The 22,254-nt window shown below is 30.7% G+C and overlaps 4 protein-coding genes across 5 annotated transcripts; 2 read left to right on the plus strand and 2 right to left on the minus strand.

Moving 5' to 3' along the window:
- Positions 1 to 1,611: 1,611 nt before the first annotated feature.
- yem (yemanuclein) lies at positions 1,612 to 8,080 on the minus strand. The gene is made up of 8 exons (XM_065516167.1): positions 7,116 to 8,080; positions 6,183 to 6,389; positions 5,366 to 6,104; positions 5,147 to 5,291; positions 4,843 to 5,082; positions 4,703 to 4,774; positions 3,524 to 4,643; positions 1,612 to 2,628 (listed from the first exon to the last, which is right to left on the minus strand). The coding sequence occupies exons 1-8, from the start codon at positions 7,371 to 7,373 to the stop codon at positions 2,527 to 2,529; spliced, it is 2,883 nt and encodes a 960-aa protein (XP_065372239.1). The 5' UTR covers positions 7,374 to 8,080; the 3' UTR covers positions 1,612 to 2,526.
- A 1,256-nt stretch (positions 8,081 to 9,336) lies between these two features.
- On the plus strand, positions 9,337 to 13,810 carry Atg4b (Autophagy-related 4b). Of its 2 annotated transcripts, XM_065516169.1 has the most exons (7): positions 9,337 to 9,594; positions 9,901 to 10,822; positions 10,882 to 11,077; positions 11,158 to 11,234; positions 11,293 to 11,559; positions 11,635 to 11,831; positions 12,433 to 13,810. In XM_065516169.1, the coding sequence occupies exons 1-7, from the start codon at positions 9,592 to 9,594 to the stop codon at positions 12,742 to 12,744; spliced, it is 1,974 nt and encodes a 657-aa protein (XP_065372241.1). In that variant the 5' UTR covers positions 9,337 to 9,591; the 3' UTR covers positions 12,745 to 13,810. The 2 variants fall into 2 exon arrangements, with proteins under 2 accessions (XP_065372241.1, XP_065372240.1); XM_065516168.1 differs by lacking the exon at positions 9,337 to 9,594 and having other exon boundaries at positions 9,620 to 10,822.
- A 2,577-nt stretch (positions 13,811 to 16,387) lies between these two features.
- Positions 16,388 to 18,980, minus strand: Tmtc4 (Transmembrane O-mannosyltransferase targeting cadherins 4). The gene is made up of 2 exons (XM_065503384.1): positions 17,646 to 18,980; positions 16,388 to 17,164 (listed from the first exon to the last, which is right to left on the minus strand). The coding sequence occupies exons 1-2, from the start codon at positions 18,978 to 18,980 to the stop codon at positions 16,388 to 16,390; spliced, it is 2,112 nt and encodes a 703-aa protein (XP_065359456.1).
- Positions 18,981 to 21,114: 2,134 nt separating this feature from the next.
- Positions 21,115 to 21,771, plus strand: Trs33 (trafficking protein particle complex subunit Trs33). Its single transcript, XM_065510137.1, has 3 exons — positions 21,115 to 21,240; positions 21,305 to 21,568; positions 21,627 to 21,771. Exons 1-3 carry the CDS (start codon positions 21,172 to 21,174, stop codon positions 21,750 to 21,752), a joined length of 459 nt encoding a protein of 152 aa, XP_065366209.1. The 5' UTR covers positions 21,115 to 21,171; the 3' UTR covers positions 21,753 to 21,771.
- The last annotated feature ends 483 nt before the right edge of the window (positions 21,772 to 22,254 follow it).

The raw sequence follows: 22,254 nt of genomic DNA on the forward strand, positions 1-22,254 counted from the left end.
GAAACAACATTTTATGAGTGTATTAAATGTCCAACGCGAAGGAATCGCAATAACAAATAACCCCACCATATTACCTTGGATTATTCTCAACAATAGTACAACCCCTCTTTGAACCAATATGGAATTCGGAATGTTTTCCTAATGATTGTTTGCATGGTTATTTGTTTCATAGTAAAACTGCACCAAAAAGGTCATGCAACTGGCTACAACAATTGGAGGGGCATTACCATTTTCTGCGTTATCATGAAAATCATACATGAGAGAATGATCACCCATGTTGACAATAGACTGCGACCTGAACAAGCCGGTTTTCGAGGCAATAGATCCTTTGTTGATCATATCAACATGCTTAGGATAATTATTGAACAAGCAGTAGCGATGCGCTCTCTGCTATATTTACTGTTTACAGATTACAAAAAAAAAACAATTTGATTCGATACATAGAGTGTATATGGGCCGAACAGCGAAATTTTGGTGTGCCAGAAAGGATCATCTCCATTATACGTAGAAGTTACGATGAATTTAAATGTTCAGTACTGCATGAAGGCTAAATATCAGAACCGTTCAACACCATATCTAGAGTACGTCAAGGTTGCCTTTTATTGTCTCTACTGTTTCTGATCGTAATATATGTAGTTTTCAAGCGTGCTAACGAAAACTAATCTCTAGGTATCGTGTGGAATCCAACCAGGGGTGTTACTCGCTAATTCCATTCGAAAGGAAATCTTTTCGAATTACAATGTATTTGTAATTCGTTTACATTTCGTTTTCCGTTTGAGTTACGCATTAACCGTCCAGACCTAAAGACCGTCTTGAGTCATTAGACAGCGCTGGTGATAAATATGAACTCTCCCATGTGACATGCAGGATAAGTTAAATGACCTGGCATATACATCAAGTACGGTTGGCCTTAGAATAAATGTACAGTGCACTCGCGATAATATGAACTAATTACTTTTGCAAAATTGTTCATATTTGCGAATGGCATCTAATTCCCATCTACAGCTAGGGAAGTCCAAAAATGGGCCTTTTCGGAAATGCATCACTGCGCTGCATCTGATACGTTCTAAAATGCAAAAGTTGGCAACACAGCAAATGTCTTGAGTTCTAAAAAGCAACAGATAACATGCAAACTGTTTCTTTAATCTAGTACGAAACTGTCGAAGACGTATGACGTTTACGCCAACCACGATAAGGGTGAATGTATTTTTTTTGCCTATTGGCAAACACGCTTATCCAGAATAACGGTGAATTATTTCATGTTCTCATTGTGGTGTTTATTTACGTTGTAATGACAAAAGATACTGTTTCGTAAAATACCATAAAATAGACTTGTAATAGAAAATTTTATAAAAGTTACAAAACTAATCAATATATAAATAAAATGTAAACAAAAATCGATGAGTTTTTTTATCTTTTGGCTGATGCTGACCCAACGGTACCAGGTCCCTTTCGGTACCTTGCTGGCCCTCCACAAAGTTGAAATTTTGTAAATAACTTTCTGAAGTACTTATATTCAATATTTCATAAAAAATATAACTTTTGCAACGAATTAAAGCCTTGGTCCACAAGGGGTTAAAAGTGTGAAAATTAAAAAAAAAATTATAACAATTATTGATAAGAAATCATTGACTTTATTAATTATGATTTGTTTTATTTTTTTTTTTTAGAAAAAATTATTAGTAATACGATACAATTTCTTAAAGAACAAATTTTTAATATAGTAAGTAATATTTATACTGATTAAAATTAAATTAAAAATAAAACACATTACAAAAAATAATTAATAATTCTATAACAAAAAAATATATAAATCATAAGGAAAACACACTACTTTTAATTGATTTTTATATAAAAACTCAATAGTATCAATAAAAATCATGCAACAAGTACAAGGACATTTTATTCAAACAAATTTCAATACGATTAGTATTATTTCTGTACGTGCTGGTGATGGGAAAGATGATTGTACGGCTGTGATGACGATGTTGATACTGCTGGTGATTTAGACCGACGATCGTATCTAGAGGGCGGTGAGGGGGAGTTGGAAATTAAGAAAGGATTTGGTGTTAAGAATCCCGTGTTTGTTGATGGTGACATATTGAGTGGCGAAGATGATGAGGGTGAATGACTTGACGATGGTGGTAAAAGCGATTTCATATTTACACCAATGGGAGATGAGGATGAAGAAGGGGGTGGCGGTGGTGTTAAAAATAAAGGCAGTGTTGCTAAATTATTAAAATGTAAATTATCAGTATTGGGTGGTAATAGTGTTGCTGGTGTTGTTGTTGTTGTTGCTGTTGAATATTGTGGTATTCTCGCAGCATTAGCCACAATCGTTGGCAGTGACATAGTTGACTTGGTTCCGGTGGTAGTTGCTGTTGAGGTATTACCACACATTGAGGATAATACTAAGGCCGCTGCTACAGTTTGTTCATGATTATAAAATGAGTTTGTTGCCATAGAAGTTGAGGGGATAGATGCTAAAAAACCACTCGTTGCGAGATTTAACAATGGTGTTGTGGGTCATTGATGCGACCCAGGACCCTGTGACATTTGGGTTGATGAGGATGATGACTGTGTCTTTTGTTGAGCAGTCGATGTTAAAATTGGTTTAATCTGTAATTCCTGCAATATATGCATAGTTTGTATATTGAAGACATTTTTGATGGTGTTATAAATTTAAACCGAAAACTTAATTTTATCTACATATTATCTGTTTTTAAACGTTACTACGCTAATTTCTCAAAAACACTATGTAATTGATAAAAAAAAAACATTGAGTTCACAAAAAACACTAATTTTGTAGTCATTAAACTGCTCATTACAAAAAAAAAACAAAAAAATTGTCGAAAAACAAAAGTTCGGTGAAAAATATCTTTCCCGATTTTAATCCATGGTTGGTTTTCTATGGCGTTTATACGTCGTTGGAAAGGTCTTTGAACTACGTATTATTCATATTGTCTATTTTTAAGGATTGTAATCCAGATATAGATAAAAAATTATTAAAAAATACAGATAGTCGTGGTGTTTTGCTTATATCTCAGCAATTTGTGTGCCGTTTTTTCCGAATTTTTATAGCAACATAAGTTGCTATATAAGCGGCCTTTTTACACTGGTAAAACAAATAAAAAAAATTAAAATCACCAATATATGTTGGCTTTAAAATTTAGAACCTATCGGCATATTGCAATATTTCACTCATAGCTAAATTTACCACAAAAAAATATTTTTTTTTCCAAAAAAGAAACGTTTATTTATAAAAAAAAATTTAATTTCAATACTCCAAAAAAAATAAATTTCTATAATTTTATAACTATTAATGAGCGTTTTTAGCCAGTATACTATTTTGAAGAACTTCTAGTGATTTCATTTAGCCTTGAATTAAAATGGCTGGAAAATAAATAATAAATACTATTTTTAACTGCTCATAAGATATTCAACAAAACTTCTTCAAATAAATTAATCAAATTGAATCGAATATTATACATTAATTACTAAAAAATTATTACAATCAACTTACATCTCCCAATTCCATAAGAGTATTAACCATTTTATTTACATCCATTACCGGTAGATTTGTTAAGCCTGAGTTGCCTCCACCCTTTTTGCGATTATTACTGTTATTGTGATGATGGTGGGAACTAGATGTTGAAGTCTTTTCAGTATTAAAATTGTAATTGGAATTTGACGCTGCACTACGATTATTAACTTTCAGTTTTTTGTTTTGCTGCTTGGCCGGAAAAACACCAACAATTTCAATTTCCGAATCGCCACTGCTTTCACGTCTTGAAACCGTAGTTAGTAATGAAGTTGCCGCATTTGCGGCCGCTTGTATTTGTTTTGATGTTTGCAGTATATCACCCACACTCTTATAGTTATCGAGATCAATGACATGTGTACTAGTGGAATGTTTTGAAGGCTGTGACACAGCTGCTGTGGTGGCACTAAAAATTGATGAAGCCGTAGAAGTAGTCGCAGCAGATCCCTCTGTAGGTGACATTATATGATTAATGCTGTGATCAGTTCTTTTGCTTGGCGACACCAAATCAACCGATATGGTAGGCGGTGCATTTTTATTGTTGTTACTGCCATTATTTATGGATTTCGTTTGGTCCCCATTCAATTTTGCCGTTTTAGGTTTCATAGGTTTATTGCGGGTAGCATCTGGGTTTTTACGCTTCAATGTCGATGATGTACTGCTGCTGGCTACAGAATCTGTGTCTGAGTTGGCATTAGAGCGTGCGAAATCTTCAAACTGTTTCAAGTAAGAGACAGGTTGTGCTGTCGCTGTAGTTGATGTTGCATTGGGAAGACCGGTGGTTGTAGTTGCTCCAGCTAATGAGGATACAGATGCAATTTGTATTGATGTCAATGGATTGTTCGAAACATTGGGATTGGGTGATGATTGTCCTGAGGTTGTGGCTGAAGCGATCTTTTTCTTCTCTTTAGCCTTTTTAGCTGCCGTTTTACGTTTTTCGATTTCTTTTTGTAGTTCTTCATAGCGCATCCAACCTTTAGGCCATATCTCTACAACTTTTTCACGCATATAGTTGGTAATGAAATCTTCGAGAGTTTCTTTGCGTGTCCCCAAAACGGGATATGAGGTCCAACGTCCTTGGTAGACATCGTACAAAAGATTTCTAGCGTAAAAATAAGTTAACCATAAGACCATTTGGAAGAAATAAAAAAGAAATAATACCTTAAATTTGTATTCCAGGGAAATTTTTTCTTTGGCATTTTGGGAGGTTGTTCCGCATTAGTATTGGACGCTCTAACAATTGAAATAAAAAACGGATTAAAGTTTTTTTTGTTTACCAAATGATGATAATAAAAACATACAATAGTTCAGAATATCTTCGGAGCTCTGCTTCATAACTGGCTGTAACTGCGGACATTGTTTCTGTTATAGCCTTATGCAGCTTATTAAATGAACGTTTGCTCTTTAGCTTTTCTTCTTTAATACGCAATTGTTTGGCTTTCCTTAGAAAAAAGTACTTCGGCAGGGAAAGATGAAATTCCAAATGAGCAAACACCATATTTCGTTGAGCCTTGTCAATGCACAACAGAGAGTCATCAATTCTAAATGGAATAATAATAATTACAATAAAAAGAACCTATTGATAAAGAAAATTTTAACAATTACTTGAGAAAGTTTTCAGATAATTTATCATCGAATTGAAACTTTTTGCCAATCAAATTCTGCGACTTGGCGCCATCTCTAAATTCAATTATGCTGGTTAAAACATCTGACTCCATTTCAGGAAGGTTGGTATCACTTGTTCTCAGTTCTATAATTAAAATAACAATGTTTACCAAAAAAAAAAAAATATGTATTTTTCTATTAAACAAAATATGTACATACTTTCGTTGCCTTGATCTTCTGTGCCAGATGCCTGTTTTTTATCCTTAGATGCTTGAGTTGCACTTTGATTTGAATCACTATTATCATCTGATTCGCCCTCTTCATCATCATCATCTTCGGAATCGTCGCTAGAAGAATCATCATCATCCTCGGCAGATGAGTTACCTTTGCCTTCGCCATTTGATGATGTGGTTTGTGATTTTAAGAAATTATCCCTTTGGGCCTTAAGCATATCTTTTACAGTGGTGGTTTTTTCCACTTTCTTTGCATTCCTTTCTACGTCGGAGGCTCTTTCTTCTGCTGGTATTTTGGGGGAACTTGAAGCAGAACATGAGAGGCCACTGGTTAGACTCTTTTCCTTATTTTTCTTAGCCGGTCCCCCATTTTCAGGAGCAACTGGTTTCTTTTTGGCAGGATTGGATGTTGTTGCAGTTGATGGTTTTGATTTTTTATCACTGGTGCTGGCTGATGATTTTGATTTACTCGTTTCCACCGACGTCTCATCATCATCATCGTCTTCAGAATCATCGTCATCATCTTCATCGTCGTCACCCGAAGAGGAAGAATCTTCTGATGATGAAGAAATTACCCGCTTTTTCGGACGATTGGGCATTTTGATAATTTCGTCAGTTTTAGTAGTGTACGACTCGGTGTGCAACTTTTTAAATTCTAAAGCTCCGCAGTTTATATAAAAACCCCCTTCAATGGTTTCAACTTCATCGGGTATCAATTCATCATACTAAAATAAAGTTTATTCAAATTTGAGAAATTACGATTTTTACTATTGATCATTAATTTTATATTCAATTGCAATTACCGCTTCTGTATTGTCGATAAATGAATCAGATTCATCATAACCCATTCCAATGTCGACATCATCTCTTTTATTTTTACCACGACCACTGCTATACGTATTACCATATTTCTTTTCGAGTTCCTTGGCAATGCGTGCTACATCATCGTCGTTGTCTTCAAAAGGATCGGAGTATCCATTCGATTTTTGTTTCAACTTTTTAAGTTTTTTCTATGAATTTAATTAGCAGAAAATTATTAAAAATAAAAGAGTTATTAGAACAAAATATGCTCACTAAAAAAAATTCCTAATATTTATGGGAAACAAAAATACTTTTTTGGGGTTATTATGGATCGAATATATAACGCGGGAGTAGCATATGGGCATTTCCACAGAAAGGTCCACTGTGAGGCAGCCGAAAACGAGTTCGATGTTTTGTAAAGTTCGGGATACCATGCTTATTGCTTATATATTAGAAACAACTAATCGACAAAACCTATTTCACTTTAAAGGCGATTAGTATCGGTGGAAATACCCATATGCATAATTTTTTATTTTTAGAAAATTTTCCTATATTAAAAATTAGTTTGGTCGGAATATGGTATTTGTTGTAGTAATGAATGCATTGTAAATTTACTTTCAATAATTTGGAAACTTTGTAGTTTTTCATTAACTTTTAGTGTAGATTTCATCATGAATTTCATATTTTAAAACATTTCCAAATAAATATGTATAAAGGTAAACACAATTTAAATTTTTCCAATAAGATTTAAATAGAATTTTTAAAGACGAAAGAAAGCACGTGCTCTTAAAAGATAAAATAAAAATAATGACTTATAATTCTATATTCCACTTTACAAACATGACATTCGATATTTCCCCTTAAAATGTATAGAAATGTTACGAAATTACAACTATTTTGTTGTATACACAAAATAAAAGTAATATTCCACTTACCTTTTCCAAATGTAACAATTTAGCATAATTAAACTCTGGATATTTACTAGAGTCCGTTTGAAAAAGTTCAACATTTAAACGTATCGTTTTTGTTGAACCCTTTGCCGCCGCTGATGAAGTAGTGCCTGTCGTAGGCTTTTCTGTTTGGGCTAAGAAATCTGCACCGAATCGTGATGGGTTTGACGAACCAGCCGTCATTAAGGAGGAGCTAACCGTACTACTAATAGTAGTTAGTGTTACACGTTTTGCCTCTGTCATAATATTTAATTACTTGTTATATTTTGTAATGTTTACACGTAGGTTGATTATTTAGTGGACCACTACTAATCAAAACATAAACATTGTTTACTTTCCGCCTTCCTCTCGTAAAATCAAACAACCGTTTTTATTTTTTTATTTTGCTTTCAATTACACGTTTTCTCTTTTTGATTTTGATTCGTGAGGTCAGAGCACCCTCTTGTTTTACAAATTCTCTTTCAACACAATTTTTTAACAAAAAAAATATTTTTTACAAAATAAAAACAAATTTTCCTTTCAATAAACAATTATTTAATTTATAATTTTCTTTCTAGATCTTTTATTTTCAATTAGATCACTACTTCGTTTATTCTATTTTCTTTTGATAAACTCATGTTCTTGTAACAAAATGCAACTTTAGCTATTCTTCAAGCTTTTTCACATTTTTTTCAAAGCCACCATTGAAAAAAGCGAAAACGACGTGTGTATTTTTTCCAGCAAATTTTTTTCTTGAAAATTTTCTTTAATTTTAACTTTTATCTTAAATGTTTTGTAAATATTTAATTACATTATAATTGCTTTAACGAGGATAATTATTTGTAAAGAGATTTGATATTTTTACTTTTAAGTTTTAGGCACAATTATTGTAAACTTTTTAATAAAATTTCCAAATTTCTGCGATAAAAAAATGCAATTTGTTCTTCGAGCGCCGCTCATTTTGCAACGTTGTTATTGGGCTTTATGTTTTGGCAACATAGTTGTATTCCATGCGACTCAGTTGCATATATTAGTACTACAATATTAATCGGTTATTTTTATTGGAGCTGTACTTATATATAACTACAATCATATTAGTAAATTAAATTGACAGGGGTGTGTAATTTTTTTTTGTTTAAATTATCGTAAATTTGTTATGAAATTAAAATCAAATTCATTACCAGTTTTGTTTGTATTAATATTATTGTTATATATATGTATAACAGTACATATATTTTTTTTATGAGATAAATGCCAGTACATAAGTTGTATACCCATTATCTAAGATTTTCATGAAAATGAGTTTTTGTTGCCAATTTCAAAGCAAATACAATCTATCTAAAAAAATTATATTTCAGAAGGCAAAACCTTCTACCTTTTGAATAATTTATCTTAAATCTTGTACGAAACTGTGGATTGCTTGAAACGACGACGCTTTTCACCATAAAGTTGATTTTATAAACATCTAAATTAAAATAAAGGTCACCTTTACATCTTCCAAGTGGTTGCGTAAAGTATAAAATAATGTTTGATAAAGATTGAGCTACTTTTTCGAATTAAACCATTTATAAGTCAAATTGGACCGAAACCCTTATATCCTGATACATATTGAATACAAATAAATAGAAGCATTTACACGATTTTAAGAGCATTACACCCCTAGAATACCATTTTTTCTATTAACAATTTAAAACCATTATTTTAGTATGTTAATTATTTGATATTGATATTACGTATCTACCTATTGATTTGTTGTATGTATTATATGTATAATATGAATAGAACACTCTTTAATAAATTTGCCAATAATGCCAATAAAGAAAAAATACGAAATTTCATATAAATTATCGAATTAAAGTATTATGCTCTCCTGAATACTTGAGTTTTCTAAGATAGAGGGTTTTGAATATAATCCCTCGATATTAATCAAGCCGTTGTTATCTAGTTTCAACCTTTAACCACAATTTTGTATTTAATTTATTTATCTATTTTATTTATTATATATAATACCAACATATTAAATTACACTTTATTTATTGTAAAATAAAAATCATTCGAATAACCGAATATTTTTTTATTCCGATTAGCTTTTGTTCATAACATCATATGCAACTGCTTTTGTTTTTATTTTGATTCTTCACTTTCACAAAATCTTATGCAAAATTGAGTAATCAAACAAACGTCAAGAACAAAGAGAAACTAGAAAAATTTACGTTCTATATGTGCAATATTATTTTTTTTCTCACTTAACACTTGCTGCTTGCATTCATTATTATTTTGTTGAGCAATTAAGAAAATTCTAATAAATATAAATAAATAATTATCAAACGCGAAATTAGGAATAAAAACAAAACCAATAAAAAATATCTATCTATATAAACAAAACACTAAACGCAATCGTAAATAATAAGAAGATAAGGAGAACATTAAACATTTTCAGATACGCTATAAAATAGAAAGAAAAAAAAACTTATCAACATAAATGGTAAGTAACAAAGTGCTATAATACTACTTGGCGAAATACTTACTACCTGATAGATAGATATTTTACTTGAACGTGTGAATTGAGGTTTCCCAAGAACAGTCATGTAGAGACCGTGATTAAGTGATAAACAATTTAGTCATTCGCACATAAATAATTTTATTTTCTTGTTACCGATCGATATATGGTACATAAGTAGTAGTTGTAGTTGGCAGGCAGGGAGACAATAACGTAGTAATCGTTGTAATGAGTTCAATAACAATGTATCCGTGTTTAAAGAAATTTCCTTATTGCAATACACATTCGCAGATGAACTATGATGGTCTATTGACGCAGTTAACGGATGAGAAATTGACATTGTTTCAAGGGAGATCAACGGTGGCGACAACAACCGCTGCTAATATAATACCTGTAGAGGAGGGAGCCATCGAGGAGGAACAGGCAGCTACTATACAATGTGTTAAAAGACCTCCTACTGGAGCGTCGGCAAATACCAGTAAATCAGAAGTTTCAACACCTCAAAGAAAAATATCTACATCTTCACGTTTTATCAATGCTTTTCAACAGCTATACACCACTTCAAGTGGTTCCTGTGTTAATAATGCAGTAGAAAGTGATGACAACGATGGCAACACCGCATCATCGACTTCGACATCAACACCGGCTGCTGGTAGAACTCCCACAAAAGGCATGGAGTCAAAGTTGCTTACCATGTGGCATAATGTTAAATACGGCTGGAGTGGAAAATTGAAATCAAATTTTTCTAAAGAACAACCCGTCTGGTTGTTGGGAAGATGCTATCATCGTAAGGCAACACCATCCTCTTCTATGGAAACATCAGCAGAATTGAGTAATAATCCGTGTCAAGACAATGGTATAATATCGAGTGCTTATGACACAATACAACAAGTCAACTCCGAAAACATAATGACACCAAATAGTAACACGGCTCCATTGTATCCCATCTTAAATCCTCAACAGGTAGAGGAGATAGTTGTGCCACAGGAATTGGCTACGGATGCTACAGAGAATCAGGTGGGCGATAATCCCTGGGAGGAGGGTATTGAAGGGTTTAAACGTGATTTCTACAGCCGTATATGGATGACATATCGTCGAGAGTTCCCCTTGATGAATGGCTCAAATTACACTTCAGACTGTGGTTGGGGCTGTATGCTGCGCAGTGGTCAAATGTTATTAGCCCAAGCATTAATTTGTCACTTTTTGGGACGCAGTAAGTAAATCTGTGCTTAATTTCGAATTACATTTCTTATGATGATAATTTCTCACAAGCCTGGCGTTATGATTCAGAATCTCAATTGCATTCGACCTATGAGGATAATATGCATAAAAAGATCATTAAATGGTTTGGTGATAGTTCATCGAAAAGTTCACCGTTTTCTATACACACCTTAGTCGGTTTGGGTGAAAAAATGGGTAAAAAACCTGGTGATTGGTATGGTCCAGCATCAGTATCATATTTATTACGGTATGTTGTACTTGTTAAAGTTTAACGAATATGCAACATGTCAACTGTTATTTTTTCTTTTGAATTTTAAACAAATATAGACAAGCCTTAAAAAATGCTGCTCAAGAAAATGCTGATTTTGATAATCTGGTTATATATGTGGCCAAGGATTGTACAAGTAAGTGGTTTGCGTTAGCTTATTGAAAATAATATTTTAAAATTTATTTATTTGACAGTTTATATCGGTGATATCGAGTCAGAATGTTGCATACCCGAACCCACACCCAAACCTCATGTACCTTGGCGTAAACCGGAAACACCCAAGTCTTTAGAGGCTAAACAAAATTGGAAATCATTGATTGTATTAATACCATTACGTTTGGGTACAGAAAAATTGAATCCGGTATATGCTCACTGTTTGAAATTATTGCTCAGCACTGAATATTGTATAGGCATTATTGGAGGTCGTCCAAAACACTCATTGTATTTTGTAGGATTTCAGGGTAAGTTAAACATAGTAATTTTAGTAATACAAAAGAATTTAATCACTTTAAACTTTATTGTTTTGTTGTTTGCAGAGGATAAATTAATACATTTAGACCCGCATTACTGCCAGGAAATGGTGGATGTTAATCAGGAGAATTTTCCCTTACACTCATTCCACTGCAAGTCACCCAGAAAGCTTAAAACTAATAAAATGGATCCAAGTTGCTGTATAGGCTTCTACTGTCAAACAAAAACTGATTTTGATAATTTTGTAGAATCCGTGCAAATGGTAAGTGAAGTGCAACAAGTTTACAAAAATGTGGTATATCAAATTATTTTTTTTTTTAAAAACAAAAGTAAGAGAGATTAATTCGGCATTGTCGAATCTTATATACTCTTCACCAAAGTGTACATTAAGATAAAAATTAAAAACAATTTTTGGTGAAAAATAGCTGAAAATCGAGGTACTCGCTTTATATCTCAGCTATTTGTGGGCTGATTTTCTCGATTTTGAATAGAAAACCTAAGTTTGACTATAGCGGATATATTGATGTATGTTAGTAATTTAAAAACAAATTTGGTTACAAAAAAATATTTTTCCCGATTTTTACCCGTTGTCGGTACAAATTTCTATACGTTAGAAAAAATGTTTTTGAAATGTCTATCTGAGTATTTTAATGACTTAGTGTATTTTAATAGCCGGGGACTTCGGAAAGTTTATTTCCACATAAAGGCAGACATGGTTATATATATAACGATCCAGAATATATATTCTTTATGGGGTCGCAAATCCAAAATATTGAAATTACCAGCACCACTCATGGTGAAGAATTAACAATTTTATTACTAAGTATTAAAATTTTATCATTGACTATTTTTTTTATAATTAGTATCTTCATCCTATGCGCTGTGCTTCGGGCTCTTTGGAAAAACAGCTTCCCGTCAACACACAACAACAACAAATGCCTTCAAGTTTGACCAATAGTTTTACGGAAACATCATCATCATCACAATATGCCGAAATGAATTATCCCTTATTTTCATTTTCAAGAGGACGTTGTTTGCAACATGAGACCCATAATGAAATGAGTGATTCTCTATATAAACCTTTGCAAAGACAACTACAACAAATCAACAATGATTCGTTGACAGCAGCAAGCAATGATGATGATAGTGAAACAGAAGAATTTGTTTTACTTTAAATCACTAATATTATTAATTTTTAACAAGCTGGTATTACGTGCCTGCTTATCACAAAACAAACAAAAAAATACTACATATTCTCTATCAGCACTATTCTACGTAAAAGAGCTTCACTTGAAACCATAAAGACGTCAGTTAGGTTATGCTCCCAAAATAAATTAATGGAAATTTGTTTGGGGCTATTGTTTAAAAGAAACCCCTGTGTTCTTTAAAAGGTGAAAAAGTAAGATCAACTTCTGGAATAGTTCAAAAATATCTCATGTCATTATATTATACTATATACAATACAAAAAGAAAATTTATTTTTTTGTGTTACATATGTATCTCAAAATTGTAAGACTTATTTATTAATTTTCTTCAATCAATCCTTTTTTGGAACAATGCAATATTCATATGTTTAGTTTATTTGTGTATTATTATTCATACATTTTATTTTATTCGCATTGTTTATCATCTTTTATACATTTTATTTGACTTATTTTATTCTTATCGGAAATACGTACACATATACATACATACTATATTTATACATACATATATAAAAAAAAGTTTATTTTAATTTATTTGTAGTTTTAAGTTTACTCTACTATAGTAGCGTAGTGTATAGAAAATAATGATTTATTTATATCAGTCGTTTGGTGGTATCTATTTAATTTGTCTTTTATTTATTTGTTAAGGTGCAAATATTAAAATCACAAAACAACCAACCAACCAGCATACAATATAATGGAAACAAACCAACAAAAAAAAAAAACATTCAAAATATTTATATATGATATCATTTTTAAATTACGTACTCGTACCTTATTATCTAATTTATAACTGACAAAAAATTTTTATTTATAAAAAACGTTGATAAATGTTTTTTTTCTACTTTTAATAATTACATTTTAAGCCTTTTTTGCCGTTACGTTAATGCCACACACCATTTTATTTACAATTTTTAAGTACGTACAGAAATTTCATTTGTATTGTGTTTAAGAATATATCTTCATTTATTAACTTAACATGAATCCATTTACATTTAATGATATTGAAATAAATATTAAATAATTTTCAAAAATATTACGGTGGTTTTAAATTTCATGGTATATTAAATAATTGTATTTATTACTTTATTATTGGATTAAAATTGCAGCATTACTTGGTACACCTATGAAACTTCAATAGATCTTGTAAACGATTTGCATAAAAAACTAAAATCGAATATGCATATAGTTGGTTGAGATATTTTCGCATATGTATTGTTTACATATGCATAGGGACTTAGTATTCGAGATAAATCAAAAAATATTTTCTAAAATAGAGGAACGTCCATGTTCTGGAAAATGAAGCGTTTTCAAATCGCTAACGGTTTGAAAAACGCATTTCAGCATGTTCTGAAAATCACGAGATTTGCTATTGGTTTCAATATACACAGAAAAAATTATATTTCAATTCAAACATTTATCCCATATTGAACTGGTTTCAATTATTTCATAATTAAATCAAGTATTCATTTGCTCAAAAACTAAATTTCTTGATATTTTCTATTGAATTTTGAGTTTTGAATTTGATTATTTTGAAAATTGAATATACAATTTTCGTTATTGGTTGAATTTCAAATACAAAAATTCAAGGCGAATTTATTGTACAGGTGGCGTTGATATTACAACAAGTACAACATTGCAAAAACAACATTGTGTTTTATTGTTGCTTGGGGGGCAAATGTGTCAAAAGCAAAATGTATCAAACAAACAAAAAATTGTGAAAAAAACGAAAATAATAATAAAAAATTTGTGAAAACTAACAAAAATAATAAATTTAATAAAAAAACAAAAAAGTAAATAAGCCTTTACATATTTTTAAAATGTTTTGCGGTGCAAAACAAGAGAACTCCAAGGCGGACAACTCCAACAAGAACATATGTACCTCCAAAGAGGATGTGCCTAAGGTCTGCGAAACGAAAAGTGGTCCGAGCAAACTAGAGCTTGTCGGAAGAAGTCCAGACTTCAAATTTTGCTCCACTTAAGCCGGCGGGCATCACCTGGAACGCATAAGAAACTACCGTTTCCCGGTTTTTGTTTTTTTGCATATGTAGCAATTATTAATTTCATTTTATTACACAAAAATAAATTTCAAACAATTTAATTAACTTTTTTTTAAATCGAAAAGGTAAACAAAACAACTTTTGACATAAAATAAATTCGCCTATATACAACTTTTGACAAGTCGACCCCCAAGGCGAAGAAAAAAAAGTAGATCAGCTGTGCTGTTAACGCCACCTGTAAAGTAAATTCGCCTTGCAAAAATTATTGAATAGATAATTTTCGTAATTGAAACACAAAAAAATAACAAAAATGTGTTTTCAATTACGAAAATTATCTATTCAATAATTTTTGTATTTGAAATTCAACCAATAACGAAAATTGTATATTCAATTTTCAAAATAATCAAATTCAAAACTCAAAATTCAATAGAAAATATCAAGAAATTTTGTTTTTAAGCAAATGAATACTTGGTTTAATTATGAAATAATTGAAACCAGTTCAATATGTGACAAATATTTGAATTAAAACGGTTTAAGAAATAGTTTTTTCTGTGTATTTTTTTTTTAACTTTTACATATAAAGACCTTACTATTTTTCTTACAATTTTTGAACCGGTTGACTAAAAAACTTATTGTGCAAAAAAATTACCAAAATAAATATTGAAATAACGGTCGTCGTCGTTGTAGCAGTAGTGGTGGCTAAGTTGAAAGTCCTTTGCCTGTTTGATAAAAATTCAGCTATTTATGAAAAGTTTTCTTAAATATCTAAATTCGCAGAATTATTAATTATTTCATAAATTTATTATTAAAGTTATAAAGTTATTTGGATGTCTTCGGAAAATTGATTTTAACACGGTCGTTGATCGTTAAATCGACTCTCCTATCAAGATCCAGAATATAAATAAAAATAAACCTTATTAGGTCGCAAAATTAATATTGTAGAAATAATAATAAAATAATCGTTCGAATAGTCCATCTAATACAACTTCTGATTTATGATCTTAATTTAGAATTTATTATATTACATTATTGTTTTAGAAATACATACACAAATAGAATTTATCAACGCCATAAATATTAAAAAACCGTAAAACAAATTATAAATTTGTTTTGATTCAAAAAAAAAAAGATTCAAACGTTTAAAATTCCTACGCAAATGATCATATGAAAAAATTTAAATGTATATATAAATTATTTATGTAATAAATTAACTTAACTACGAGTATGACGAGGTGCGAAATACAAAATATTTTTGTGTTAAGACGTGACTACAATCAGTTCATTTTTTGTTTTCATACAAATAATAAAATGTACAAATATCAGTATGTAAATAAAATCAATAGAGGGTAAATATTTACACATATTAAATGATAATTTATAAACTTATTATAACATTTAGCTATGCGACATATGCATTGTATGTTTTTGTATGTGACATATGGTCTAAATCAATATGGACCAAAGAATAACATATGGACTATTATAAACAAGAATAAATATCATCTTGATAAAAATTTTCCTTAAATTTGTAAACATTTACTTAGATGGTGTGAGTTTACTTAATAGAAACATACATATTCACTACTTTTTGCTTAAGTTATATTAGTAGTCTATTAATTGTCTAGTTTTTCATTTGCCAATCTTTTTATTAGCTTACCTAAATTATCTCTGGCTGTGGATGCCTTTTGCGGATTAGCATCTAAGGCTTTTCGATACGAATCAATGGCATCGTTTAATCTATTCCAACGATGATAGAGTACAGCTAAATTGGTATGAAACATGTAATTTAACGGTTCCTTGGCTATAACGAGTTTATACAATTGTTCAGCTTCTACATAACGGCCCAATTTACCAAAAACATTGGCACGTAAAAATAATATTGAATTTTCATTGGGCAGATGTACAAGCGCTTGTTCGGATAGTCGCAGAGCATCTTCAAACATACTTTTCGAATCGAGCATTGTCAGCATATTGGTCCAGGCCTTTTGAAAACGTGGATTTAAGGTAACGGCACTTTGCCAATGATTTAACGCCTCAGTGTATAAATTTTGCTCTAAATATAAATTACCCATGTTATAGTAACAATTCGGATAGTTTTTACGATACTTCAAGGCATTCTTATAGCTTATTAAGGATTCCTTAAATTGTTTACTGCCAGCTTGCACTATTCCTAAGTTCATCCAAGCAGCAGCCAAATCTGGAGTTACTTCAAGAGATTTTTGTAGATATTTTTCGGCTTTTTTTAAATTACCCGTAGCACGATAAAGATTACCTAAATTCATAAGGGCAGAATCATAATCGGGATAAAGTTCAATGGCTTTGTGATAGTGATCAAAGGCTTTGGTATTATTCTTCATATCGGTAGATAAGCGAGCAATGTTGTAATGAACCTACAATTAAAAATATTTTTTTTGTTTAAGTTTATCTGCATATCGTTAGCTTAGTGTGCAAACGTGCAAATTTAGCAGGAAACCTTTGTTTTAAATATTTTTGAAATCTATTAATGCTGTTTTATTACATACATATGTATTTGGTAAGATTTATAATGATAAATAATCGCAGTTTGGAAGTGCGTTTTTTTAGAACTTATGTATAACATTTTCCATTACTTATTTTGTTTTTTTTAGTGGACATTTTCCGATAAACCTTTTTTATTTTATTATTTTATAGTCTATATTGTCACTATATGGAGAAAAAAACCAAATAATTGTGAACTTTTTTAAGCAAGCAGTATATACTAGTCTATACTTACGCTAACTTTTTGAAATAAAATTTCAACGTTTATAAAAATAGGACTTAACACGTTTGCACACTAAACTAACTAACGACATTTATGTTTTATTTTTTTAGAGAACCAAAAATTAAACCTACCTTTGCATTATTGGGACACACATCCAAAGCTGAGGTAAATAATTCTTCTTCCGTTAGCCATTCCGCAGAACGTTGTCGACAACGTACAATGAAAATTAACACCAGCATGATAAAACCAAAAGATAAAGTTTTACGAAATCTTAAAGTCTCATGCAACCACATAAAACCATACGACACCAAATAACAGTATCCTATAGATGGGACATATAAAACTCGTTCGGCAATAACAAATCCCACCTTAATTATGCCCGATGCAGGTAAAAATGGTATGATGATCAGCAGTAAACCGAAAACGCCAGCAAAATTATATTGATATTTATAGAGACAGGTGAAGATGAATACATATACAATGAGAATTGTTAATACTCTTAAATCTTGAAGATTTTCTACAAGTCTTAAGCAATCAAAGGCCCAGTCAAAGCACAGGTACAAAGGATTTAAAAGAGTTTGTAGATTATACACATAAAGATAATTTTGTGAAAGCACACGTGTTAAAAAACTTTCAGCATGGGCCACGGGATTGTCAGCTTTACGAAATTTTGGACTTTTGAAATCTGCTATCCAAAGGCGAATTGCGACTATACTAGTTGTAGATAAAGCGTAAAAAATGTTGGTTTTTGTTATCATTTCCCTTAATTGTTGTTGCCAGTGCAATCTGTGCACACGTTTTAGGGTATAATGCATAAGTACACACGACAAAGGTATCGTTATGGCCGATTCTTTAAATAAAACTCCCAGGCATGTTAGACATATTGTCAACCACGGTAACCAAGATGCATATCTTTCATGCATTAAGCAACATAATAGTAAAGTCAGTAGGTATATTAAACAAAACATCAGATCTGCCCTAGATACTATACCCGACACCGCTTCCGTGTGGACAGGATGTACCGCAAATAATGTGGCTGCCAATAAAGCCACTTCTTTGTGCGAAAATAAAGAAAAACGTATTTTTCTCAACAATAATAAAACTAAAATTGTATTAATGGTGTGTATAAACAGGTTTACTAGTTTCATATGAACTGGATCAAATTTCCACTTTACCCACTCCAGATGAAACATCAACGAGGTAAGAGGTCGGTAAGATTTGTGTGAATCATCGTCGGTAATACTTAAGCCCCAAAAGTCACTGGTAAAAATGGCTGTAAAATTAGTGGGCAACTGATTTATGGCTTTGTTTCGTTTAATTGCAACTGTATCATCAAAGACCAAATTGCCATGTAATGCATGGCCATAACACAAATAACATAAGGAACATAACAGCAGGGTTTGAGCAAATATGGACTCGAGTATTTTATTATATTTAACGTAATTTATATTAAGAAATTCCTTCATATTTTTGTATTTTCAAAATTGCACTTGGAATTTCTAAAAAAAAAAAATATCACATCCAACTCGCAAATTTAGAAATTGGTCATTTATTAAAACAATATTTTAGTTATGTTTATATACATATGTATGCATTTCTTTGAAAAAACTTTATTATTTAAATTGGATTTCATAAATGTTCTTATTTATTTAATTAAAAGAAAAAACATTTGCCGGTTTGTTTTATTTTACAATGAACACAAACAAAATTAGCAAAACAAAAAAATGTAAACATTAAGGGCATTCATTTAAATTTTTTTTATGGTTGGAAAAAAGAAAAATATACTGATTTTTTTACACTTGGTTATAGTTTGTTAAAAATTCAACTTTTGGTGGATTTTTGGTATAAATCAAGATCAGCGAAACAGCTTGCATTTTTATAATTTCTTTGGTGTTGTTAGCTCTCATAATTAGAAGCACAAAAACGTTAATATTTTTCCCTGCTCTCTCTTAGTTTAAGAGTTATATGAATTTAAAGTCAATACATATAATAGTACATTTCTCATATATTTGGAAAACAAACTGATCGTTATGGGTATCATTGAATAGTGCTTCACAATACCTTTAATATGATATATAATATGGTACAGTTTATTAATATTGTGAACCTAAAATTCCTTTTTGATTTTATATGACAGTACTTCAGAAAATTTTGATATACAGAAAAAGTGATTTTAGCAAAGCCGGTGTTCAATACACCCCAGAGTTAAAAGTCCCTTCACACGGCCGAAGGCCGGCAATACAGAAAATGTGAATATTAACAGAAAAAAAATATGAAATTTATATTACAAAGTAACAATTCCTGAGTATGTATAACGTAAAATTAAACTAAAATAAAAAAAATTTAAATTGAAAAAAAACAAGTAAGGGAGCTATATTCGACTGTGCCGAATTTTATATACCCTTCATTTGTTTTTCAGTTTTTTAATTTTTTGGAAAAAAAATTCGTATTGTTTTTATGAGTGGCAAGGGTTGTATAGGTTTGTCATTCCGTTTGTAATTTCTACATTTTTCATTTGCGACCCCACAAAGTAGATATATATATATTCTGAATCGTTATAGGTAGCGGAGTCGATATTGTCATGTCCGTCTGTGTGTTGAAATCAACTTTCTGAAGCCCCCAAATAACTTACATACACGAATGATACATCAATATCTCCGTAATTCTTCCGGCTCGGTTGCTAATGGGCTAATGAGGTCACCTTATATGAATTCGCCTTGAAACAGTTTTTTATCTTTGTCTGATTTGTTCAGAGTTGTATAAAGAGGTAGTATTTTGTATACACGCGTGAGCACGTGTCATTCAAAAGTAACTAAAAGCATGACAAAAATATTGCTTTATTTGTGGAATAAATATTCGTTGAACACCAATATGGAAATAATGTCTTAATAGAGGACAAAAATATATATGAACTGTTGAATCGATCATTATCCAAAATACTTTCATTCAGTTATATAACCGCAATCTTTGGTAAATTAAAAAAAAAATAAGTAAAAAGTTTTTTTTTCTATAAATTAAAATATTCGTTGAGCGCCATTATTCCTGATTAGAGATCAAAAATACCTATTAATTGATGTAGTTATATGTTATTAAACTTAAATTACATAAATGAATACATAAATAAAGTAAATAAATAAACTTTGGAAAAGTAAAAAAATAAAAGGTTTTATTTTCTAAAAATTAAAATATATGAGCAATATATCAATAATTTTTCTAAGTACTTTCATTCAGAAGTTATAAGTTAGCAAACTCTGAAAAATAAAAAAAATATAAGTAAAACTTTTTTTTTCTAAAAATATATTCGTCGAGCACCAAAAAGGAAATAATTTCTGAATAGAGTACTAAATGACAGTCATATATTCGGTAAAATACTAAATTTCTGCAAATGTTTGGTAACAAATTCTTATTTGTAATAGTTTCGATCATCCATTTCTTGTACAAAATAAAGTAATTTTGTTTAAAAAGTAAATCGACATTTCTTCCTTCCGTTCTATGTATTTATTCTATGATTTACTGTATAAAAACCAGAAACCCTATAAGTGGTGCCAAGTTTTTTTTTCATCTCAGCTGATCCATAAAGTTTGTTTACTTGGAAAAAACTAAATTTTAGGAAATTTGTAAAAAAAAAAATAATATTGTTTATCGTACTTTATAGAAATGTCCGAAGATATAGTATTTGATTGTTTACATGCGGAAATAGTAAATTATTGTCTAGAAAACAATAAGGTATGAAATAATTAAAAAGTATTTGAAAAACATGACTAATTACTGCCGACTTTTATGATTCTAGGAAAATGATTTTTCCACTTTGGAATACATAGGCTTTACCACTGGCTTTCGTTTAATAGAACGTTTAACGCGTGATGTCTCACGATTTAAAGATGAATTGGAAACAATTAAATTTATATGCACAGATTTTTGGACCATAATATACAAAAAACAAGTGGACAATTTAAGAACCAATAATCAAGGAATGTATGTGGTGCAAGATAAAGCATTTCGTTTTTTAACACGTATATCACCGGGTACCAAACAATTGGAGCATGCTCCTAAGGTTTGTAAAATGTATTCTCTAATATATTAAAACCGTCTTTAATATACTTTTATTTCAGTTTGTGGCATTTACATGTGGTTTGGTCAGAGGAGCTTTAAGTAATCTTGGTATTAACAGTACTGTTACAGCAGAAGTACAATCAATTCCAGCTTGTAAATTTCATATAGAAGTTAGTAGAACTTAATAAAATAAAAATCGTTCTATTTATCTGCGTATTACTTGATTGCAAATTAATGGTAAAGTAGTACTAAATATTAAACAACTATTTTATAAATAATAAACAAAATATAATAATAACTTTAAAAGGGAAAAAATAATGAATTTATTTTGGTATATATGTTCATGGAACATGAGTTTTCCATCAAACACGTTAACAGCCTAGACGATAAACTGTTAAGACTTCATTGTATACGAATATTTTGCTGTTAAAGCATAAAAGTTAGCTACGAACACTAGTACATAAATTGATACATAAGTGCACTTGGCATGTCATTGTTCCAAGGTACGATTATGTTGTACTTTCTTTGTACAACTTGTATTGTATGTGTAAAACAAAAATCGGGGGGGTAATTATCGCATTCGTATACGAGCGAATACTTATTCGAATGTGCGAGTTTTTTTATTTTTGGGATACTCTTAATCGATATCGAAAAAATGCATAGGTGCCTATTATGAACTAAATTCGA

The sequence above is a fragment of the Calliphora vicina genome, chromosome 1 (assembly GCF_958450345.1).
Source record: "Calliphora vicina chromosome 1, idCalVici1.1, whole genome shotgun sequence".
Taxonomy (NCBI): domain Eukaryota; kingdom Metazoa; phylum Arthropoda; class Insecta; order Diptera; family Calliphoridae; genus Calliphora; species Calliphora vicina.

What these genes read in the sequence shown, in the direction of transcription:
- Atg4b (XM_065516168.1), top strand. Translation starts at nt 9,838, where the DNA reads ATGAGTTCAATAACAATGTATCCGTGTTTAAAGAAATTTCCTTATTGC. An exon ending in TTGTCACTTTTTGGGACGCA is followed by an intron (nt 10,823 to 10,881) that starts GTAAGTAAATCT and finishes ATTTCTCACAAG; the next exon opens with CCTGGCGTTATGATTCAGAA. An exon ending in TGTGGCCAAGGATTGTACAA is followed by an intron (nt 11,235 to 11,292) that starts GTAAGTGGTTTG and finishes TTTATTTGACAG; the next exon opens with TTTATATCGGTGATATCGAG.
- yem (XM_065516167.1), bottom strand. Translation starts at nt 7,373, where the DNA reads ATGACAGAGGCAAAACGTGTAACACTAACTACTATTAGTAGTACGGTT. An exon ending in AGAAGATCAAGGCAACGAAA is followed by an intron (nt 5,292 to 5,365) that starts GTATGTACATAT and finishes TTTTAATTATAG; the next exon opens with AACTGAGAACAAGTGATACC. An exon ending in CCCTGGAATACAAATTTAAG is followed by an intron (nt 4,644 to 4,702) that starts GTATTATTTCTT and finishes TTTTTACGCTAG; the next exon opens with AAATCTTTTGTACGATGTCT.
- Tmtc4 (XM_065503384.1), bottom strand. Translation starts at nt 18,980, where the DNA reads ATGAAGGAATTTCTTAATATAAATTACGTTAAATATAATAAAATACTC. An exon ending in TGTGTCCCAATAATGCAAAG is followed by an intron (nt 17,165 to 17,645) that starts GTAGGTTTAATT and finishes TTTTAATTGTAG; the next exon opens with GTTCATTACAACATTGCTCG.
- Trs33 (XM_065510137.1), top strand. Translation starts at nt 21,172, where the DNA reads ATGTCCGAAGATATAGTATTTGATTGTTTACATGCGGAAATAGTAAAT. An exon ending in ATTGTCTAGAAAACAATAAG is followed by an intron (nt 21,241 to 21,304) that starts GTATGAAATAAT and finishes TTATGATTCTAG; the next exon opens with GAAAATGATTTTTCCACTTT. An exon ending in AATTGGAGCATGCTCCTAAG is followed by an intron (nt 21,569 to 21,626) that starts GTTTGTAAAATG and finishes CTTTTATTTCAG; the next exon opens with TTTGTGGCATTTACATGTGG.